The 20,015-nt window shown below is 41.3% G+C and overlaps 1 protein-coding gene across 1 annotated transcript in view; it reads right to left on the bottom strand.

The window, feature by feature from the left end:
- Positions 1-20,015, bottom strand: part of CERS5 (ceramide synthase 5) — a 1,159,858-nt gene that overhangs the window by 194,818 nt on the left and 945,025 nt on the right. The window contains exon 9 of the mRNA XM_044083487.1: positions 1,945-2,101. Within this exon, the coding sequence (XP_043939422.1) occupies positions 1,945-2,101 (157 nt within the window). The remainder of the gene's footprint in view (positions 1-1,944; positions 2,102-20,015) is intronic.

Below are 20,015 nucleotides of genomic sequence, written 5' to 3'. Positions count from 1 at the left end.
TGACATCACAGAAAAACAGTCTAATCTTTCTAGTTTCTTGTTATTTCTAAGAGAAAATACAAGTCTAAGATAAACTTACATATAGAACAGAGGCAGTGCTGAGTTGGATAGTCAAGACAAAAATGCTTAATGCTCTCTGATTCTCTCTGTTTTTAAAATCACATTCCTGGTTCACATTACATCATTCTTCACACTTCCCTGGGTTCCCAGGCTAACAGGTTACATTCTTTAGTAAGCTCACACCAGCAGGTCAGGAAGCAAAGCCATTAAGGACATTTATGCATGCAAATTCTGGCCATTAAATCTGCCCTTAAAACAATAGCAAGAATTCCTTCATCTAGACTGGCCAGAGCCAACTTTAAAGATCAAAGACAGTCATAAAATGCTTGACTTGGCTTCCTTACAGCAGAGTGCACTGTTGTTACATTTTTTTCCATTTAAGACAACAAGCCTGTGGCTTACATTAATATTTACAAATGACAAAATTATCTATAAAATTTTATCTGGCTAGGCTGGCAGCCTTCACATTTCTTCACCCAATCTTCACAACTCTTATTTATGTACTTACAGAAGGAGCAATTATAACATGGTAAAGTAGCTTTCTTACTAACATGTACTGTTTAAGGTTCTTCTCTCTTTCATATACAAAATATGGTGACTGCCCAACTACCATCTTTACTTCAGGATCAGAATCTAAAATGCCCAAATTATTCCTAATTATAGTTTTTACATGGGGTGTATGCCTATAAAATGTCATGATGTATCTCACTTATTTAGACCTATTTTCTACATTCATGTCATCTCTCTCATGGCTTATCCCATTACCTAACAGGATAGGTTTCACAATATAATTTCTCTGAGATACGACCATCTGTCTATTCTGATCAATAATTTGTTTAGAATAACCTCTAGCATGGAAATCATTTGACATAGCATCCATTTCAATCATAAACCCTTCTTCTCTATTGTTAAGCCAGCTAGCCCTTAAAAGCTGACTCCTTACAACACTGTTATAAGTATGCCTAGGATGCATACTTTTTGTATGGTGTACACTTAGTTGCCTGTACATTTTTCTTAAAGACTGAAGTTTCAAACTTACCATTACTAATTTCTATTTTAATATCAAGACAATTTATAGCTTCTTTAGAAAAAGATAAATAAAATTTCACAATATCAGTAGTTTGTTGTAAATAGTTGACAAAGGTATGCAGAGATTCTACGTCACCCAACCATAAACAGGAAGGTGTCATCCACAAAACACTTATAAAATTTTAAATTTTCATTACAGTATCTTACTTCACCATTAGAGTATTCATAAACAAAAAGTTCTTCCCATCTGGAAAGTACAAGATTGGTGTAACTATTCACTACCGGTGTTCCCATCGCTACCCCTAATAATTGATGGAAGTACCCATTTCAAACATAAATACGTTGTTGTTCAATATAACATCTAAAATTGTACATACTGTAGAAACATTAATCACTGAAAAGGTGCTATGTTTAGTTGAAAATTCTCTCACATACTATATACCTAAATCGTAAGGTTTCACAGTAAAGAGTGACAACATATAGTGTGACTAGAAATAAAGCAATAGTATTATAGTTCCTGCTCATATTTAACCACTTACGTAAAGAACAGAGAAAATCATTTGTATCTTTTATATAGCTATCACTATACTGCAGTAAACCATGGAGTTCCTTTTCCAAATACTTAGAAAGGGGGGGTAGTGACCCATCTCCCACCAGAAACAATAGGTTTCATAGGTGGACTTAGCAAGCTCTTATGTATTTTTGGAGGACCATATATAAAGGGAACAACCTTGTTTTTTTTTCTTTGCATACTTCTCTAGATTACTGTTGGGTCCATTTGGTTGGCATACTACCTGTTTTGTTTGCAATTAACTTGTTACTAGGCAATGCAGTAAATAAATATGAAAGCCTTACCTTTCCTCTGACCATGGCTTTGTATGCTATACAGAGGATGAGATATGACCAGAAAACATGAAGAACCTGTAGTGTTAACAGAAGTACGTTGAACAGCCACCACGATGGGTAGGGGCCAATGATTTCCCAACTTTCAAAAAGGGTTGTATGCAAAATCCTGAAATGGAGAAAGCAGTGTACATTGAAATTAAATAGTAGACACACACATATATAAATCATCACATTAGGAGTTACATACTGTCTTCTTTACTGGACTGATTTTAATGCACCATCACAGCAGCCTTGCTTAAATTGCAACTATGGTACTTGACACAAATGTGACCTGTACATATGTTCTTCTAATGTATAGTTCTGATTCACTGTTCTAAAAATCTTGCTAATTCGTGCACTGCATGAAAAAAAATGCTGTGAAACTAATTTGATCATATTTATGTACATACTGTTCATATGTAAAGGTCAATATTTTATCCAGTTGTAAAAGCAATTACATCTGTGTGGTAAGAATTACACTCATGAACCTAGGAAGTGTCTGGGGCCAGTCCTCCTACTTGGTGCTACCAAATGTAACCAACAGAAAATACAATGGATAAGTAAGTCTATGTGAGATGGTGGGAAGGGATACACATATTCTGATGTGATCTAAATGTAACAGCATTAGGCCTAACTGCAGGGGGTCTTCTGCAGTATATGGAAGTCTTGGATGCCTCCTCTAGTACCTTCTCACAAGTCTCTTCTTAAAGGGTCCACATCCTTATTGACCTGCAAATAGTATCCCTGGGACCTGCTACAACTTACAGCAAAATATAATCCAACTAACCCACTCAAATGAATGGGCTCAAACTGATAAAACTTTTCTTACGTGGGGCAAAGCCTCCACATGCCAGGGAAGGGGTCCCATACAACTGTTACCCTACCAAAAGTAATTAAGATATTGAGCAACTTCTGAGACATCTATCACATCTGTCATGGAGTCCATTCTATGGAAAGGGCTCACTGGACTGTGACTCACTGAAAAGTAAGATTTAGCAAATGCCCGCAGTAACAGTGGTTTATAAAAGGTAGTACACAAGTTTGATACCAGGAAGGATCAAAAGGACACGAGTTCTATTCCCACACCAGGTGCCTGGATGCATGTTTTAGTGCTGACACTGCTGTGCAGTATAAGGGGATTGTTGCAGTCCTCAACTGCCATCCTTCAGATAAGAGGTTAAAATGGGATTCCTTGTAACCCGAGTTAATAGTAGCTCAGGTGGATGTAAAAAAAAATCCATGCACTTATTAAAGAAGCAAAATAAGTTATCAATATCATGGCCAAGTTACCCTTAAGTCAGTATGAGTTCTACCTTAGGTCTTCCTTTAATATAGTCCATACCTACTAGGACTAACTCGGACAAGAAAAAGCAAACAAGTACCATGGCTAAGCACTGCTTATCCCACTGGAATACTCAACTTCAGGTTCAATTCATGAACACGTTTAGAACTAAACTCATAAACACGTTTAGAACTAAACACAAGTGCAAAGAATTGTAAGAACAAGCACAAAACCATAAAACACCAATTAAAGCAAATGCACAGCAAAAATAAACTTCAAGTTTCCTCCACCCTCTTATTTACTCCAAAGTTCTTCCTAATACACGTTGTTGGTGAACTGCAACACCTAATACTTAAAGCAGCAAACTCTTAAGTGCATCTTAAAGTTATTTGGTCACAAATCTGAAAAAATACAACAGCACTGCTTTTTGGTTTGGAACTGGATCAAACTGTTGATAACAGAGTTTTAGTGCTATAGCTCTCTAAAATAAACAAGAGAAACTCGAGCTTTTTATCAGCCCCAGTATTTAATAGTGATGAAGGGACCAGCATAAGTGGAAGATAGATCATGTCCAAAATGTATAGCCAAGACCTATAAAGGAAGAAGGGACATGAACCAGAGTTAAGATCCAAGTCCAGGCACAGCTCCTCTTTTAATAGCAACATGCCCACAATAACCTCCATTTCTTCTCTAATGAGGTCACCATTATCAAAGCAAGATACAACTGTTCTACACTTTAGACAGATAGGAGTTTAACAGAAAGGGCAGCACTTGCTCTTGGGAGTGAGACATGGGGGGTGATCACCATCTCTCTATTTGGTCAAGCAAACAAGCAACTCAAACATGATGAGAGGCTTAAGGAGTCCCTGGTACATGTTTTTGGACCTGAACCTAGATTTCATGCATCACATACCTTTACTTTCCCCAAGAAGCAGCCTGTAAGAGAAGTCTAAGTGTGTGCAGAGAGGCTCTCCTATACCAGTCTTAGGATCCTTGACCTCTCCAATACCCAATGGTGGAGTCTGATATCATGTTCAACATATGCAGGAGAGATGGTGACTTCTGTGCATATGAGCAGGGTTCAGCTCTTAGATCTGTTGCTTACGTCAGACCCCCAATGTGGAAGGAGTGCAACACTTGTCCTAAGCACACTAGCAGGAGGTGACATCTCCCTCACTTTCTCTTACTTCACTGTGGCCGTCTATGAGGTGATGGGTTTCCTGTGTTACAGTCTGCCAGTGGTAACTTTTCTTCCTTTGATAGCTTTCCCCTTTAGGGCCCCTGCTTTAGAGAAAGCCTCAGGTTCAAGAAGCCTAACAGAGGGAGTGACCATCTGTCTTTGTCCTTCCCTTTAAAATAATTTCAACACATTCTGAGCAAGGAAAGAAGGGACCCTGGTTCAATCTTCCCCTAAGGCCACTCATTTAGTATGTCACAGTTTCTGCACTGTGGCTCAACTTCTTTCATGCTTAAGACAAACCATTTCTATTAGCCCAACTCTAAATGGACTTCCCTTATCACAAGGCATCCTAAGGCAGACATATATCGATCTGATAGGTCTGCCAGACAAACTAGATGTCTAGTATGCAGAATTCTCTGGCTGAGCAATCCTTGCAGAAGCTCACCATGCTTGACTCATAACAGTGGTAAGTCGAGCAGAAAATGCTCATCAGTTCTTTTTTGACAGGGCTATATACAGCCCACTGTTCCTGTGACATGACAGATATCACAACCACAGCTGTGGCCGATGTCACCTGCTCCATAAGAAAAGTATGTCTCAGGCTTTCCTCACAATGTAAATAAATGTGCCAGGCTATCCTAGACAGATCCTTTAACAGCAAAGTCTTTTATGCACAGTCAACACTAGAAATTACTCAGCAACTCCAGAAGACAGGTAAGTCCCTCAAAATGGTCAAGGATATGTACAATACTTCCCCTTACTCATTCTATGCTTTCTCAGATGAAATGACAAAGATGCATCAAGCAATAAACTACCCTGCCCTATGAATCTACCAGCAAAGTCCACTGAGAGGACATTTTGTCTACAATCCCACTAACACCCATGATTACTTTCCTAAGGTTGATGTAATGATGTGGGAGTGGGGGAGACACATAGCTTACAAAACAACCACCAGTAACTGGCAGGTTTGACATATTTCTAAAAAGGTCATGTTCTGCTACTGCTTAGGCTTTCCACAGTGTGTCCTCTTCTGATAGCGGGGGGGGGGGGGGGGGGGGCAACAAAGGAGATGCAGACATTTCCCTACCCCTAGCTCCAGCAGGAAAAGCTTGTGCTCACTCAATGTGAAAGGCAACGAGCAAAAAGCAAGTAGGCACTGATCTCTGTTGAAAGGAATGCATGCTAGAGACACTAGGTGGTGACAGACCTCTGCATGGCATTGTAGTGGCATGAAAATGACCTCTAAGGATGTCTTCCTGCATTCATGAAGAGAGTTCCTACCGATCACTGGATGCACATTTAACATCATGGGTGTAGCCAGAGGTCCACTGGGCATAATAAATGTGCGTGTCTTGACTTCAGTATGTACTCTTTTTCTACCTTGGGTGGGGAGAGCAAGAGGGGTGAGAGAAGCTGAATCACACAGCCACAGCTTGACCACCGAGTCTCTGATGGTGGACACAAGAACTTACTCTTTGAAAGCAGAACAGTCATGGCTGTGCTCAAGACACTCCATCATTGCTAAGTCACTGCCAAAATCCAAGATCTCAGCCCTAAAATTGGTTACCTGGGGATGGCTCTTCTGTCCTTCTAGTTAGTGTAGTCAGCCATTGACAGGTTCCACAAGGAAGGATACAAAGCATGTACAGGAATGGTGACTATTTCAGGCCAGCCATAAAAAGGACCAGGCTTTGGACTGCTGTCTTTTGAATTCCTTACCTTCGCCTTTTACTCTGATCCAAGATCACACAAGAAAGTTTCTTGCCATTTTGCAACAGGAGAAGTAGGCCACAAGATTAGTTTTCCTTCTTTGGGTGATTGGGCTGTAACACTTACTTGTGACACCTCTTCTAATGTATTTCTCTTAGGCAGCAGAGGCAATACTGGTGCAGGTCTAGACGGGTGACATAGTAGATAACCATAGAAACACTTCACTCAAACACTTGACTCAAGTCTCGTTGATGGACTCTGGTTTCATTCCCCCCCCCCCCCCCCCCCAAGGAGCCATGGAAAATCCATTTTTATGGAATACAACTCAACAGAAATGTATTGATGCTTTGTGAGCCAGACTTTTTTTTCAAATCTTTTAGGCATGAAACAAGGAAGCTTTCTTACAGTGGATAGTAGGACTGAGACCCAAACTGTACATGCTGCAAAAAATGAAATGGAGTGTGCATGGGGCTGGTACCCTTCCAGACCAACATGTAACATCATTACCTATGTAGTCAGTGAAGTACATGCTACTGAGTGCAGCAGTGGAGATTTCAAGCACTTAGCTGAACTGGGAAAATTTGAAGAAGAAATCCAAAAACTTACTGACTGCAAATGGCCCTCAAAGTCAGAGCAGTAGTTCTCTCAGTAAGCTTTATTAAAACAAAACTACAAGGTAAAATTATCAAGCATCAACTGCCATGCAAAATGGCAGCAACCAAATTAAAAAAAAGAAAGCAAAGCAAAAAATACATGTTTTGCAAGCACAAACACACATCCCAGAATCAGCTTCCCTGATTAGTGTAATGTTGTACTTAGATGGCTTCTTTCTACATATCAAGGAGAAAGAGGAGAAGCTCAGAAATAAGGCTGGTGCAACAAGAAAATATAACAAGTATCCATGAACAGGGATGAAAAATGTATCAGAGAGCACTACTGAAATACACCGAAGGAGAAAATATGACAGTGGCTTTCAATGAAACATATGATCCATATGTATAGGAATATTGAGGTCTTTCAAAAAGAATACCCACCATGTGATATGTTAAGAAACTTTTTAAGAAGATTAACTGAACAGTTAACAGGTTGCTTGAAAGGGTAGTAGGGATCTGGAACTAGTTACCAAAAGAGGAGTGCAGTTTGCCATCTTTCAAAAAGGCAAGAGTATTATGGACATAGATATTATAAAGTTTAGACGGGGCTTCAGCCTGTGGCTGTAGTCATTACTCTGTCCTATTCCCTTCCAGACTGTATTTGATAAATTCTCGTCCATGCCTTTCTTCTCCCTTGAGCATGTACCTTATCACAACAGCAAATGAATTATTCTGCAAGCAATCAAACATTCTAGGATACCGAAGTTTAAGAGTCTGATTTATTTATTGACATTTGATTTCTGGGAAAGTCTGACTGAGTAGGTGCCCATTTTCAGCAGAGGACCGAGGGAAAAAGCTCCAAAGTATTACTAAAACATTTTAAGAACAATAACTTTATAATCTTCAAAAACAATACAACTACAGTTTAAATAATTACACGGCATCTATGGTTTAAATAATTACATGAAATTACATGACAATTAAATATTTAGAGAAATTTTAGCTAGTTTATAGAAAAATTAAAGGTAAAGTAGTATAACACAATCAAGAACTTCAATATGAAGCGAGAAAAAACAGGGTTATGGCATACTTACAGACAGAGCTAAGAGACAGAAATTGATTCAACCAAGGAAGTGAATGAATAAGGGAGAGGAAGGTGGTGTAAGCTATGAATAGGCACTTGTTCATATTTAGGGATACAGTTTATCCTGGGGTTGAAAAAGAACAGAGACAGACAGGAGGTCTTATAAGAACACCTAGTTTGAAATCCATGCCTATTACGTAACCAACAAACAGCATGTTATTACACTGTGAAAAAATGTGGACAACAGCTAAGCTATAGAATCATGCAGGTTTGCAGGAGCCATGGTACATTTCCTGAGCAAATAACAAAAATGGCCAGCAGCATCTAGCCAACTGGCCATGAGCACCCTCATGACATTCCAAGCACATTTCAAAGAAGCAATATTAACAGTTTAGTACCTGGACAATCACTGGTAGAAACCAGGTTATTTCGTACATCACATAAAAACTGGGCAATCTTCTGCAGATCCTTACTTGGTATGTGTGCACGCACACGCACACCAGGGTGCAGTTATGATAACTGATTCTACTTTATTCCACTCAAGACTGATGGAATTTAGTTGCTTCCCCCATGGAAAACACAAATTTTATGGAATAAAACTGCACTTTTTTATTTTCTGGCTGAACCGCACTGATGCAGACTTGTGAGAGATTCTATAATGTGTCAACACGACAATGAATCAGTGCTCCCCTACTCCCTTAGTTTTGCATCTTCCTTATCCGATTTTAATCCCTTGGACTTCAATGTTTGGCAGAGCAGGTTGTTTTTCAGAGCAAGGATGGGAAGTCAAACAGAGTGAGTCTGCACTGTCACAATGCTGCTGTACAGAGACCGTTGGCACCTTATCTGAAGTATGGCTTATCCACAACATGCTAGATGAAGTACCAATGATAGGTGTGCAGTGGACTTTGAGACTCTGACTTTGCAGCGATGTGTTCCTCTACTGTCCTGGCCACACACATCCCAGCAGATGTCCTTACTGTCAATGGCTCCCATCAACACAAGAACCATGATAATAGGCATACCATCAACATATCTCCCCTTAATCCCCACTCCCACCCCAGAGAATCGAATAGTCACTGCTTCACTAAACATCTCCCTTCACCTCATTGTCTACTAGAGACTCAGAGCTACTAGCTGAATCTGAGCCTGCTGAGTTACAGAATGGCTTTATTACTCATTGCAAAGTTGTCAATACATCTATGAGCATCTAAAACACTAAAAAATGCATTCGATTGCTAACAAGTAAAGAGTCTAATGCAACAGTTTAAATAACAATGAACACAGGAAACTCATCTTTGGAAGAAACTCTGAACTAATCCACAGGCAAAGTCTTCTGGGAATATCAAATATAGCTGCACACAAGTGAGAGCCTACAGCTCAAACACTTTTAAGTGAGAGTAAACAACTAAATATAAATGCTTGTCACAGCAAAGTAAGGCAGTGACAGATATTTTTAGATAAAAATGACATATCATGCTGAAACTGATTACAAGCAGAAGGCCTCAGACAGGGAAACCTCAGCAGGAAACTACAGGTTACACCAAAGGCTACGCCAGGTGCAACTCATAGGGGAAAATCAAACTATAAGCTACAAAGGAAAAGATCTAAACATAGGACAAATGACAAACACAAGGGTCTAAGTTATGGCAAACAGCTCCATATGGCAAATGTCTTTCACTATACTAAACGATTAGAATGAAAGGTTTTCTCTGCACTCAAATTAGCCACCACCGGAGATGTTAACTATACAGGCAAAACACTAGGACTCATGCATGCTGGATTACAAGTCTACTTAGGCTACAGTTCCTGCAACCTTCTCCAACAAATCTCACAGGAAGAGTATGGAAACGGAAGAAACGGACAGTAATTTCAGTGATGGATATCCTCCTAACAGACAACAGTGGAAGGCCAACAAGCTATATTTATTATACAGGTCACATTTCACACACTTGCGTATACGTATAGACACACACACTGACCAATGACATCCTGGAGTGCTAAACCCAGCAAACAAGTCTGGCAAAAATGTGTATGCAAAGTCTTTCAGCAAGCATCATCCATCTGTGTTAACAGGTCTTCCATTTGTTAAGAAAGAGTTCTTACACATGTACCCTGGGTTACTGAGGCAGTGTGCCAACATATACTTGATACCGCAGAATAGACTATTCACCTGGTGAGTGGCAGTAAAAATCCCAACCCCAAGTGTATTTAGGAACCAACAAATACAGCTCAAAGGGAAACTTAATTCAGAGGCAATTCACGAGTGCCAGACAAATCACTTAGTTGAGAACAGTTCCTAGAAATTACAGTAATTCTGCACCTTTTCTAAAAATGACTTTCACAGGTTTGTTTCTCCTTGATCCATGAAAAGCTTTATTCTAACAGAGAAATCATTCAAGAAGGCACAAGGTGAAAACTTCTGCCCAGATTGCATGGCCTTCCTCAGATCTACAGGAAATCTTTCACAGCAGTGCATTTCCTAGTCTCTTTATATATTGTTCTACGAATGGGGTAATGCAAAAGCAGGATATAACAAAGTAACAGTGGAATGCATTATTTTCCTACTGTCATCTTTGGAAGGCAAGGCAAGGATGAAACAAGGCAAATACAAATTGTGGTGGCGGACACAGAAAAATAGTTACAAGCACACTTACTACTACTTCAATGACTGAAGTTAACTGAGCCAGGAGCCCTTCTCAGCTAAGGCCTGGGTTTAGAACTATGTATTTTAATTTAATTGAAAATTGTGGGCTCTCTCCTACTTGGCATTTATTTCTCAGACCTGCAGGCCAGCACTCCTGGACTTTTGCTCCAACATGGGTTAGACCATGTTAACAACTGCTGCAAGGACAACAATCTGAAAGTAAATGTAAACAAATGTAAAATAGCTCATTTTGGTACACAAAACAGTTTAACTTAAAATACAGGTGATGCACCTGTCAAATCAGGCACTGTTGTAATGGATTTAGGCACTCTTGTTGATAATTTCATATCATTCGACCAGCACATCTCCACAGTACTTGGAACGCCTTTTAACTGGCTCATATCATTTCCAAAGGCACCTCCCACTAGATCCAAAGTCATCTTATTTCCCTTTACTCATATCTAATCAGACCCACTAATAAATATAATGTACCTTTTGGCATGTATTTGTCTACATGTATCACACAACTTGAGAGACCTCAGAGATTCATAACTAAAAAGATCAGCGGCCTCTAAAATTGCAGTTATCAGGAGAGACCGTCAGCCATTTCTCTGTACTCAGTCTTTTACAGACTTCTCTGTGGAGATCTGTGCCTAGTCTTTTGAGTCAGGAAAGATCCAAAACTATTTGACCTCTTATGCCTTCACAGAAATAATGGTACCCCAAATCAAAGTCAAAGAAAACTTTATTGTCATTCAGAACTGCATAGCAGTGTAGCTGAACAAAATTACGATGCTTCATTCTCAATGCAGGAAACAGTTGCACATACAGACAGAGAAAAATAAATAAAATACCATAGTCGAAATTTAATAAGTAGCAATTAGTAAGTAAAGTAGGACAACAGTGATCCACACCCACCCCAGAACAGGAAACAAGGAAAACAAAGAACAATATGAAGGTAATATTATAAGTAAAATTGAAACAACAGCAGCATATCTATGATTAGGCTGAATTATTGCACAGTTTGTATATCGCACTTTACAGGCCTTCAGTGTGGTAGGTGAGCTACCTTAGTATTACACATGGTTATTGCACATCCATAAAAAAAGCCCCTTGATAGGCTAATTTTGTAACAGACGTCGTGGTTCGTGTTTCCCAAGAGTTCAACAGTCTAACGGAGAGCGGAAAGAAACTGTTTTTTAGTCTGGTGGTCTTACAATGCAGGCTTCTGTATCTCCTGACTAAGGAGAGGCGGGTGTACAGACCACTGGCAGGATGCATTGGATTGCTGGAAATGTTTTTGGCCCTGTTGATGCACTGGCATTTGTACAGATCTTCCAGAGGTGTAAGAGAGGTGCCAATGATTCTTTCTGCTGCCCTTACAACTCTCTTGAGAGCCAAATGATCCTGATAGTTACAGCTCCAATACCAGACTGCAATAGTGTTGGTCAGGACACTTTCAATGTGCCCCTATAAAACATCCGAAGTATGGAGCTTGGTAATTTTGCCTTCCTAACTTTCCTTAGAAAGTGTAAGTGTTGCTGAGCTTTTTTTTGACTGTGCTAGATACATGGACTAACCAGGATAAGTTCTCAGTGATATGAACACCCAAGAACTTTGTACTCTTGTGCCTTTACACTGTCATCCCTTTCATCACTAGAGGTTTTTGTGGTACTCGAGATCTTCTGAAATCAACAATCAACTCCTTTTGTCTTGCTGACTTTCAGTGCTAGATTGTTGCTGTCACACCAGATCAGTAGTTAATCTCATTCCTGTAGGCCTCCTTCTCTCAGTCTTTGATCAGACCTACAACAGTGGTGTCATCTGCGAATTTGATGATCCTATTCATCTCATGTCTGGTCATGGAGTCATGTGTTAGCAGAGTGAAAAGGAGAGGGCTTAAGACACATCCGTGTGGTACTCCTGTGTTCAGGATGATACTTACGGAGCTGTTGTCTCCCACACGAACCTTTCGAAACCTTTCAGTAAAGAAGCTCAGAATCCAATTGTACAAATGAGTCTATGCCCAGTTGAAGTAGCTTTGATAACAGATTCTAAGGGATGACAGTGTTGAAGGGAGAACTGAAATCGATGAATAGCAGTCTTGCATAGCAGTGTTTGCCTTCTAAGTGGGTCAGTGTTTCATGGAGAGCTAATGAGATGGCATCCCCTGTACTGCAGTTTGTCCTGTATGTGAATTGCAGTGTGTCCAGTGTCACAGGCAAGACTGAGGCTATATGTTCACTGATCTGCCTCTACAGGCACTTCACTACCGTCAAGGTTAAAGCAACTGGTCGGTAGTCATTCAGAGTTGTTGGCTGTGGTTTCTTGGGTACAGGAATGATAGTCATCTCCTTGAAGCATTTCAGAACACTGGCTAGATAGAGTGAGGTGTTGAAGATGTCAGTGAGTACTGGAGCCAGTTCTGTCACAAATTCCCTCAGCACCCTGCCCATGATGTTGTCAGGGCCAGCTGCTTTCCTCGGGTTGACACGTTTTAGGGTTCTGGTGACATTGATTGTATTGAAACTCAGCACCACTGCATCCTTGTCTTCAGGGATTCTGCAAGCTGTTTTGTTGTCAGCATCAAGCCTACTGAAGAATTTGTTCAGTTAGTTCAGAAACTTGATGCTTTCATCACATGAAGCTGGTATAGGTTTGTAGTCAGTGATGGTTTTAATTCCTTTCAAAAGTTGTCTGGTATCCTTTTGGTCCCTTAAGTGGCTTTGGATTTTTCTGCCACAGGATCTTGTCGCCTCTGACACCTTTGTCCAGTTTGGCTCTGGCCACACTTGAAGCTTCCATATAGCTTCCATAACTCATATAAATACTCATCTAAAGGAACTAAAACTTCTACAGCACATAAATAATACGCATTGATGTAACAGATTTCTATCCCAATGTATTCCTCAATTCTGGAACAAACATTCACTACATTTCAAGTACAATTCCACTCTTGCCACCTTCAAGGTCAACTTAGATAATTCGAAGGGCAGCCTCAAATTTTACCCAGGTTTGTCTTGCCTTACCCTTTTTGAAGCCACAGATAACTTTTGAATATGTTTTTTTGGCTAGACCTGCAATGGTCTGCAGACTGATGGCCTAGTACTTAACCTGTGAACCTATCATTTGTATTTTTCTTTGCCAAGTAAGTGAGCTGGTTAAATTTTAGACCCTTTTTAACTCTAACCCAGGCCACAAAGCGGGGTGGGATACATATGACTACTCTGATTTACTCATACAATTTTTCAGCTGAATGCGGTAGAAATTTGCATCTTACATTTGGAAACTTAACATTTAATGTGGAATTTTGCTTTCTCAATTTTTCTTTATTTTAGGTCTTAAATACTATTGTTTTTCTTTAAGATTTATTCATTTTTTTTCATAATTATCTTCTTCACTTTTATATATACAATTCTCGAGTATGTGATCCAGCAAAGTGTTCAAAAACAGTCTTAAGGGGATCAGTGCTCTACCTCAGTTATCAAATCTTACTTATATGAGTAAAATGTAAATAAATTAAACAAGTATGACAATTAATAGGCATCACTTCCATCCTTAAGACGAGACATTTGACAGAGTTCCTAAATAAACTGGTTTTGGTGGATAAGTGGCCATGCAACCCTGCTGATGGCTGGTCTATGTACATTTTGATCCAGTTCTACAGCTTTAACACCACCACTGTTGAAATGAGGTAACCTAATGAACATGATTTATGGGGATATTAGTAAAGCTTTCAGTGCTTGTACTTCACGAGGTTGGTGGGGTTGCTTAATGGTATGTTGTAGGAACTAATTTTGTGTAAAGGACTACCAAAGGGAAAAGTAGGCTTGAAGCACTGTGTTTATACAAAGTAACTTATAGAATCTCACACGAAGATAACATATCCTGCATTCTGTTACATCAAATACCAAACTCTCTCAGCTCTTAAATCTCCGAAAAGCAAACAGCTCCACGAACCCTACATCTAAGGATTTGAATCCCCACCAGTGTTTTAACAAAACATGCTGAAGGGACAGATTTTTGAACCTATGACAATCTTATTTATGGAATAAACTACTCATATATTAAACAGACTGACACCCTTGCATCTTTCAAGGCATCCATAAATGAATCCCAAGCCTAACTTTTTCCCAATACTATTCTAGCATGTCCAAAGGTCAGTTGTCAATCTCCTCTCCGGTCCAGCTGGTGAATCTGGGAATCTTGAGGCAATGTTACAACTGCCTCATGTACACAGACAACTCTCTCCTCCTCCCAACAAATTCCAACACATGTGAGAGATGCAACCATATAGCCAAACTGGAGGCTAAGCTCTCTCAACTCAGTACTGGTGAAACCTGTCAGGAGGAAAAGGAAATCACACTCACTACAATTCCAGTCTCACACAGACCTACCACGACAGCAAACCAAACACATAAACATGCAAAAACATACTCGGAGGCTCTAAATAAAAATCTGCCTAAGCAGCAGAGACCTCCAAAGCAGACACCCAAGCAACCGCTACCCCAAAACAAAACACGTGCAACACATAGCTCACAAAGCCAGTGTGCTAAACAGTCACAGCCCTTAAGGTTAAAAAACACACCTGATACACTTGTAATAGGTGACTCTATCTTCAGGCACACTGACGTCCCACTCACCAGGCTGAACAAGGAGAAGGTCACGGTGAGCTGCCTGTCGGGCGCTAGGATCCGCCACATAACACAAGCACTCAGGTCACTCCAAGGCAAGTACAAATATGACTCCATCATTGTCCATGCTGGTGTGAATGACCTGAGACGTACCTCCCTGGACTACATGAAAAGAGACATAGAGGCGCTCTCTGAGCATGTGGCCCAGGCCGGTATGACCCTGACCTTGAGTAGCATCTTACCTTCACCAAGAATGATGCCACAATATGAAGACAAGATGATCAATTTCAACAATTGGCTTAAGTATTGGTGTCATTCAAAGGGGATCCAATGCCTGTCAGCCTGGGATGACATGCTCGACAAGCCACAATGCTTCGCTAGGGACGGCTTGCACCCATCACCCCTGGGCTTTCAGATATTGGCAAAGGCTCTTGCTACCCCCATAGTGCCTTTTTTAGGCAAGGCTCAAAAGACAAACCCACCTCCATAGGTATCACAAGGGATAAGAAACTAAGAGTAATGCTACTCAACGCCAGAAGTCTAAACCTCAAGATGCATGCACTCTAAACTCTCCTTAGCATGGAGAACATCGATATCTGTGCAGTAACAGAAACCTGGTTCAAGGCTCCCGAGAGCACCCCAGCACTGCCAGGTTATACCTCATACCATGCATTTCGGCCCCAAAACTTGGACCGAACCAGAAAAGGAGGGGGAGTATCAATATTCGTCAAAGATACCCACACCTAAAGGATGGTGACACAGCATGAAGCATCAGAGACTATCCATGTGCAACTAACAGTGGGTAAAACTGCCTTCCAGTTTATAGCCTGCTACAGACCACCCTCCCAAACCCAGGAACCCCACTCGGCCTTCTTGAGAACACTGGAAAATGTGAAGGTCTCTCCAAACACCATTATATTGGGTGACTTCAACTACCCAAACATAGACTGGGAGCATTACTCTAGCTCCAACACCCTAGCTCAAAGGTTCCTAGAATTTATAAACTCAAACGCTATGGAACAACTTGTTAGCACTCCCACAAGAGAGGGAAACATACTGGACCTGATCAACAACATGGGGACTCTATGCTCCAGACCAGAAGTGTATCCCTCACTGGTAAGATCAGACCATAAACTAATCTCACTGGATATTCACATTCCGACCCCACCCCCTGCCCAGAAAACCACAGTGAAAAACTTCTCTAAAGCAAATTTCACACTCCTCAAAACCGAGGTGGAATCCTTCAAAGCCCCCGGGCCTGTGGAAAATACGGCCCAGACTGCAGAATCCTTTATAAACGCATTCTATGAACACCTTCAGGAATGCATGGATCATGCAATCCCAAATAAAACCAAGACCCAATCCTTCAAAGGCAGACGTCCTGTCTGGTGGACCCCAGCCATAAACAAACTATACAATAGAAGGAGGAAGCTACTACATGATAGAGCAAAATCCCAAAAAGGGAAGGCATCTCTGATCAGTGTTAGCAAAAAACTACGGGCACTCATAAAATCGTCTAAGGCCAGCTTCGAGAGAAAAATTGCACAGGACACTAAGGATAATCACAAGGCTTTCTTTAGTTATGTTAGGAACCTGGGTGGGAATTCCCAGATATGCTCAGAATTGATCCAAAATGACAAAAAATACACCGACCCCCACAGACATTGCCAACATCCTAGCTGACAGGTTCAGTGCAAACTTCTCCCCCCATCCCCACCAAAAGGGCAAATATCTATCCCAGCAGAGTGCTGTCCCCCTGACATCTCAGATGCTCAGGTAAGAACCGCCCTCTCCAAAGCAAAAAAGTACAGTTTTGTACCTACCATAAATGTAGATGTCCGATAGGTATGCATCTGCAGTCCTAACATATGGGTTGTCCTGCCTCAGGCAGCCCTTCGGTCGGCCGGATTCCAAAGTCTGGGTCTGGCCTCGGCTGATGTCGCACTTCACCCGACGTCACAGCTGCTGGGGTATAAAGGCATCAGCCGACGCCATTTTGCTCAGTGTTTCTTGCCCCAGATGCCAGGTGCCCTCTAAGAAGGCTAAATTTGGATAAATGCAGATAATTCCAAACAGTAGAGAGCAAAATATATATACATATATATATATATATATATATATATACATACAAACAAATACACCATAATAGATTCCCCCAGCTAGCTAAAAGAGGGGTAAGAACCCTAGGAATACCACAGAGGGGAAGGAGGGTGGGTAATCCTGACTGCAGATGCATACCTATCGGACATCTACATTTATGGTAGGTACAAAACTGTACTATGTCCTTCAAGGATGCATCTGCAGTCCTAACATATGGGTAGAATACCATAGCCAAACTGGGGGAGGAGGCACTAAGATAATGATGGTGTAGTTAAGATCCCTTGCAAAACAGCAGTTGCAAAACCTGCTCGGGATCTGGAGTATAAAGGAAGATTATAATGCTTAGCAAATGTATGCACGGAGCTCCAAGTAGCAGCTTCTAAAATGTCTTTGGTAGCCACTCCTCGTAGGAAAGCTGTAGTGGTGGCTGTAGCTCTTATGGAGTGAGGCCTGATATTTTCAGGAGTTGTCTTTCCATGAAAAGAGTAGCAGAATCTAATGCAATTTCCTACCCATTTTGAGATTGTCTGTTTTGAAATTGCTTTTCCTTGCACTCCTGTTGCATATGCTATCAGAAGCTGGTCTGTTTTTCTGCTGACCTTAGTTCTGTCCAGATAGTACCGCAATTGTCTGTGCACATCCAAGGTGTGTAGTAGTCTTTCTCCCCTGTTCTGTGGGTTGGGGAAGAATGTAGGTAAATGAATAGCTTGGTTCAATGATACCCTGGAGACCACCTTTGGCATAAAAGTAGGATTAGTTCTCAGAGACGCTCTGTCCTGATGGAAGATAAGGAAAGGCTGGACAGCCATTAATGCCTGTAACTCAGATACCCTTCTTGCTGAAGTGATTGCTAGCAGGAATGCAGTTTTCCAAGATAAGTACTGTAAGTCTGCTGTTGCTGCTGGTTCAAAAGGGGGAAGTGTTACTTTTTCCAGCACAAAGTTGAGATCCCATGCAGGTAGAGGTGGTTTCCTTGGAGGCTTTACGTTTTTGATTCCTCTCAAGAACTGCCTGAGTAGAGGATGAGAGAAGACAGGCGGATCCATGTTGTACTCTGCTGAAATTGCTGATGCATGAATCTTAATGGAGGAGTAGGATAGGCCATTGTGGAACAGTTCTGCTAAGTATTCCAGAATGTGTGCTATGTTTGCCAATGAGACATTTTCTCCCTTTGCTGCACTCCAAATGAGGAATCTTTTCCATTTGGCTGAATATGTTTTCCTTGTGGAGGGTCTTGAGCCTCCAGGATAATGTCCTTAACCCTCTGAGACAAATCTGGTTGATTTTGTTTTATGCAATATTCCAAGCAGTTAGCTGCAGTGTTTTCAAGTTTGGATGCAGGGTCTTGTAGTTGTTCTGAGTTAGAAGTAATGGACATAGAGGTAGAGGCCATGAGTGTGCCCGAGACATGCTTCTCAGTAGCGGTACCAATGTTGTCTTGGCCAGTCTGGAGCTATCAGGATTACCTTTGGCTGTTCCTCTCTGATCTTCAGTAGGACTTTGTAGATCAAAGGAAGAGGTGGAAATGCATATGCTGTCAGGTTTTTCCAGCTGAAGGAAAGGGAGTCCACCCTCCAGGCAAGTGGGTGGTATACTCTTGAGCTGAATTTCTTCAATTGGTGGTTGTGTGGGGAGGCGAACAGGTCTATCTCTGGCATTCCCCATTTCTTTGTTATGGTTTTGAAGATATCTGGATGCAGCATCCATTCGTGAGCATCCGTGGTAGTTCTGCTTAAGGTGTCTGCTAGTGAATTTTCTTTTCCTGGTACAAATCTGGCCTGCAGTTGAATGTTGAGATCCAGGGCCAAATTCCACAGGTCCATTGCCATCCAGCATAGAGGGTATGAGTGTGTACCTCCCTGTTTGTTGATGTACCACATCACTGTGGTATTGTCCGTCCTTATCAGCAGGTGACCTTGTTGGAGGAATGGTCTGAATGCCTGGATTGCATGTTTCACTGCCAGCATCTCCTTTAGATTTATGTGTAGATTCAGCTGGTTTTGGGACCATAGGCCTTGTATGCACTTGTCTTCCATGTGCGCCCCCCAGCCTAGGTCTGAGGCATCCGTGGTGATGGTCTGGCTTGGATGTGGTTTGTGGAAAGGCAATCCTCTGTTTATCTGACAGGCCTGAGCCCACCACAGGAATTCTTTTTTCAGGCATGGGATAATTGGAATCTGGGCTTCTAGACTGTGCTTGTGTTGAGACCATACATTCCTTAGGTACCATTGCAACTTCCTCATGTGCAACCTGGCATGTGGGATCAATATTATGCAGGATGCCATGTAACCCAGGGCCTGCAGGACTTTCCTTGCAGTAAGCTGAGTTTGTTTTGTTAATGCCATGAAATAGACTGGTAGTTGCTTTTGTTTTTCCTCTGTGAGAAAAGCCATCTGAGTTGTTGTATCCAGTTCTGCACCCAAAAATGTTATCCTTTGGGATGGTACTAGCCTTGACTTTTGAATGTTGACTGTGTATCCCAAGGCTTGCAACAGTTGTATGACATTGGCCAAATCTTTTGTTAATTTTGTCTTGTTGTCCGCTTGTATTAGGCAGTCGCCCAGGTATGGATAAATTTGAATTCCCTGAAGCCTGCAATGAGCAATTACTGATGCCAGGCATTTCGTGAATACTCTGGGAGCAGTAGATAAGCCAAAGGGCAATGCTGAGAATTGATAATGCTCTGATCCTGCAAGAAATCTGAGGTGTCTTCTGCAATCTGGTCGTATAGGGACGTGCAGGTATGCCTCCTTGAGATCTAGAATCACCAGCCAAGACTCCTTGCCCAACATGGGAAGAAGTTGCTGGAGG

The sequence above is a fragment of the Protopterus annectens genome, chromosome 9.part0, assembly GCF_019279795.1.
Source record: "Protopterus annectens isolate FY-2018-M chromosome 9.part0, PAN1.0, whole genome shotgun sequence".
In the NCBI taxonomy this organism is placed as follows: domain Eukaryota; kingdom Metazoa; phylum Chordata; order Ceratodontiformes; family Protopteridae; genus Protopterus; species Protopterus annectens.
The sequence above is the reverse complement of the archived record's forward strand: the minus strand, read 5'-3'. Positions and strand labels throughout refer to the sequence as shown.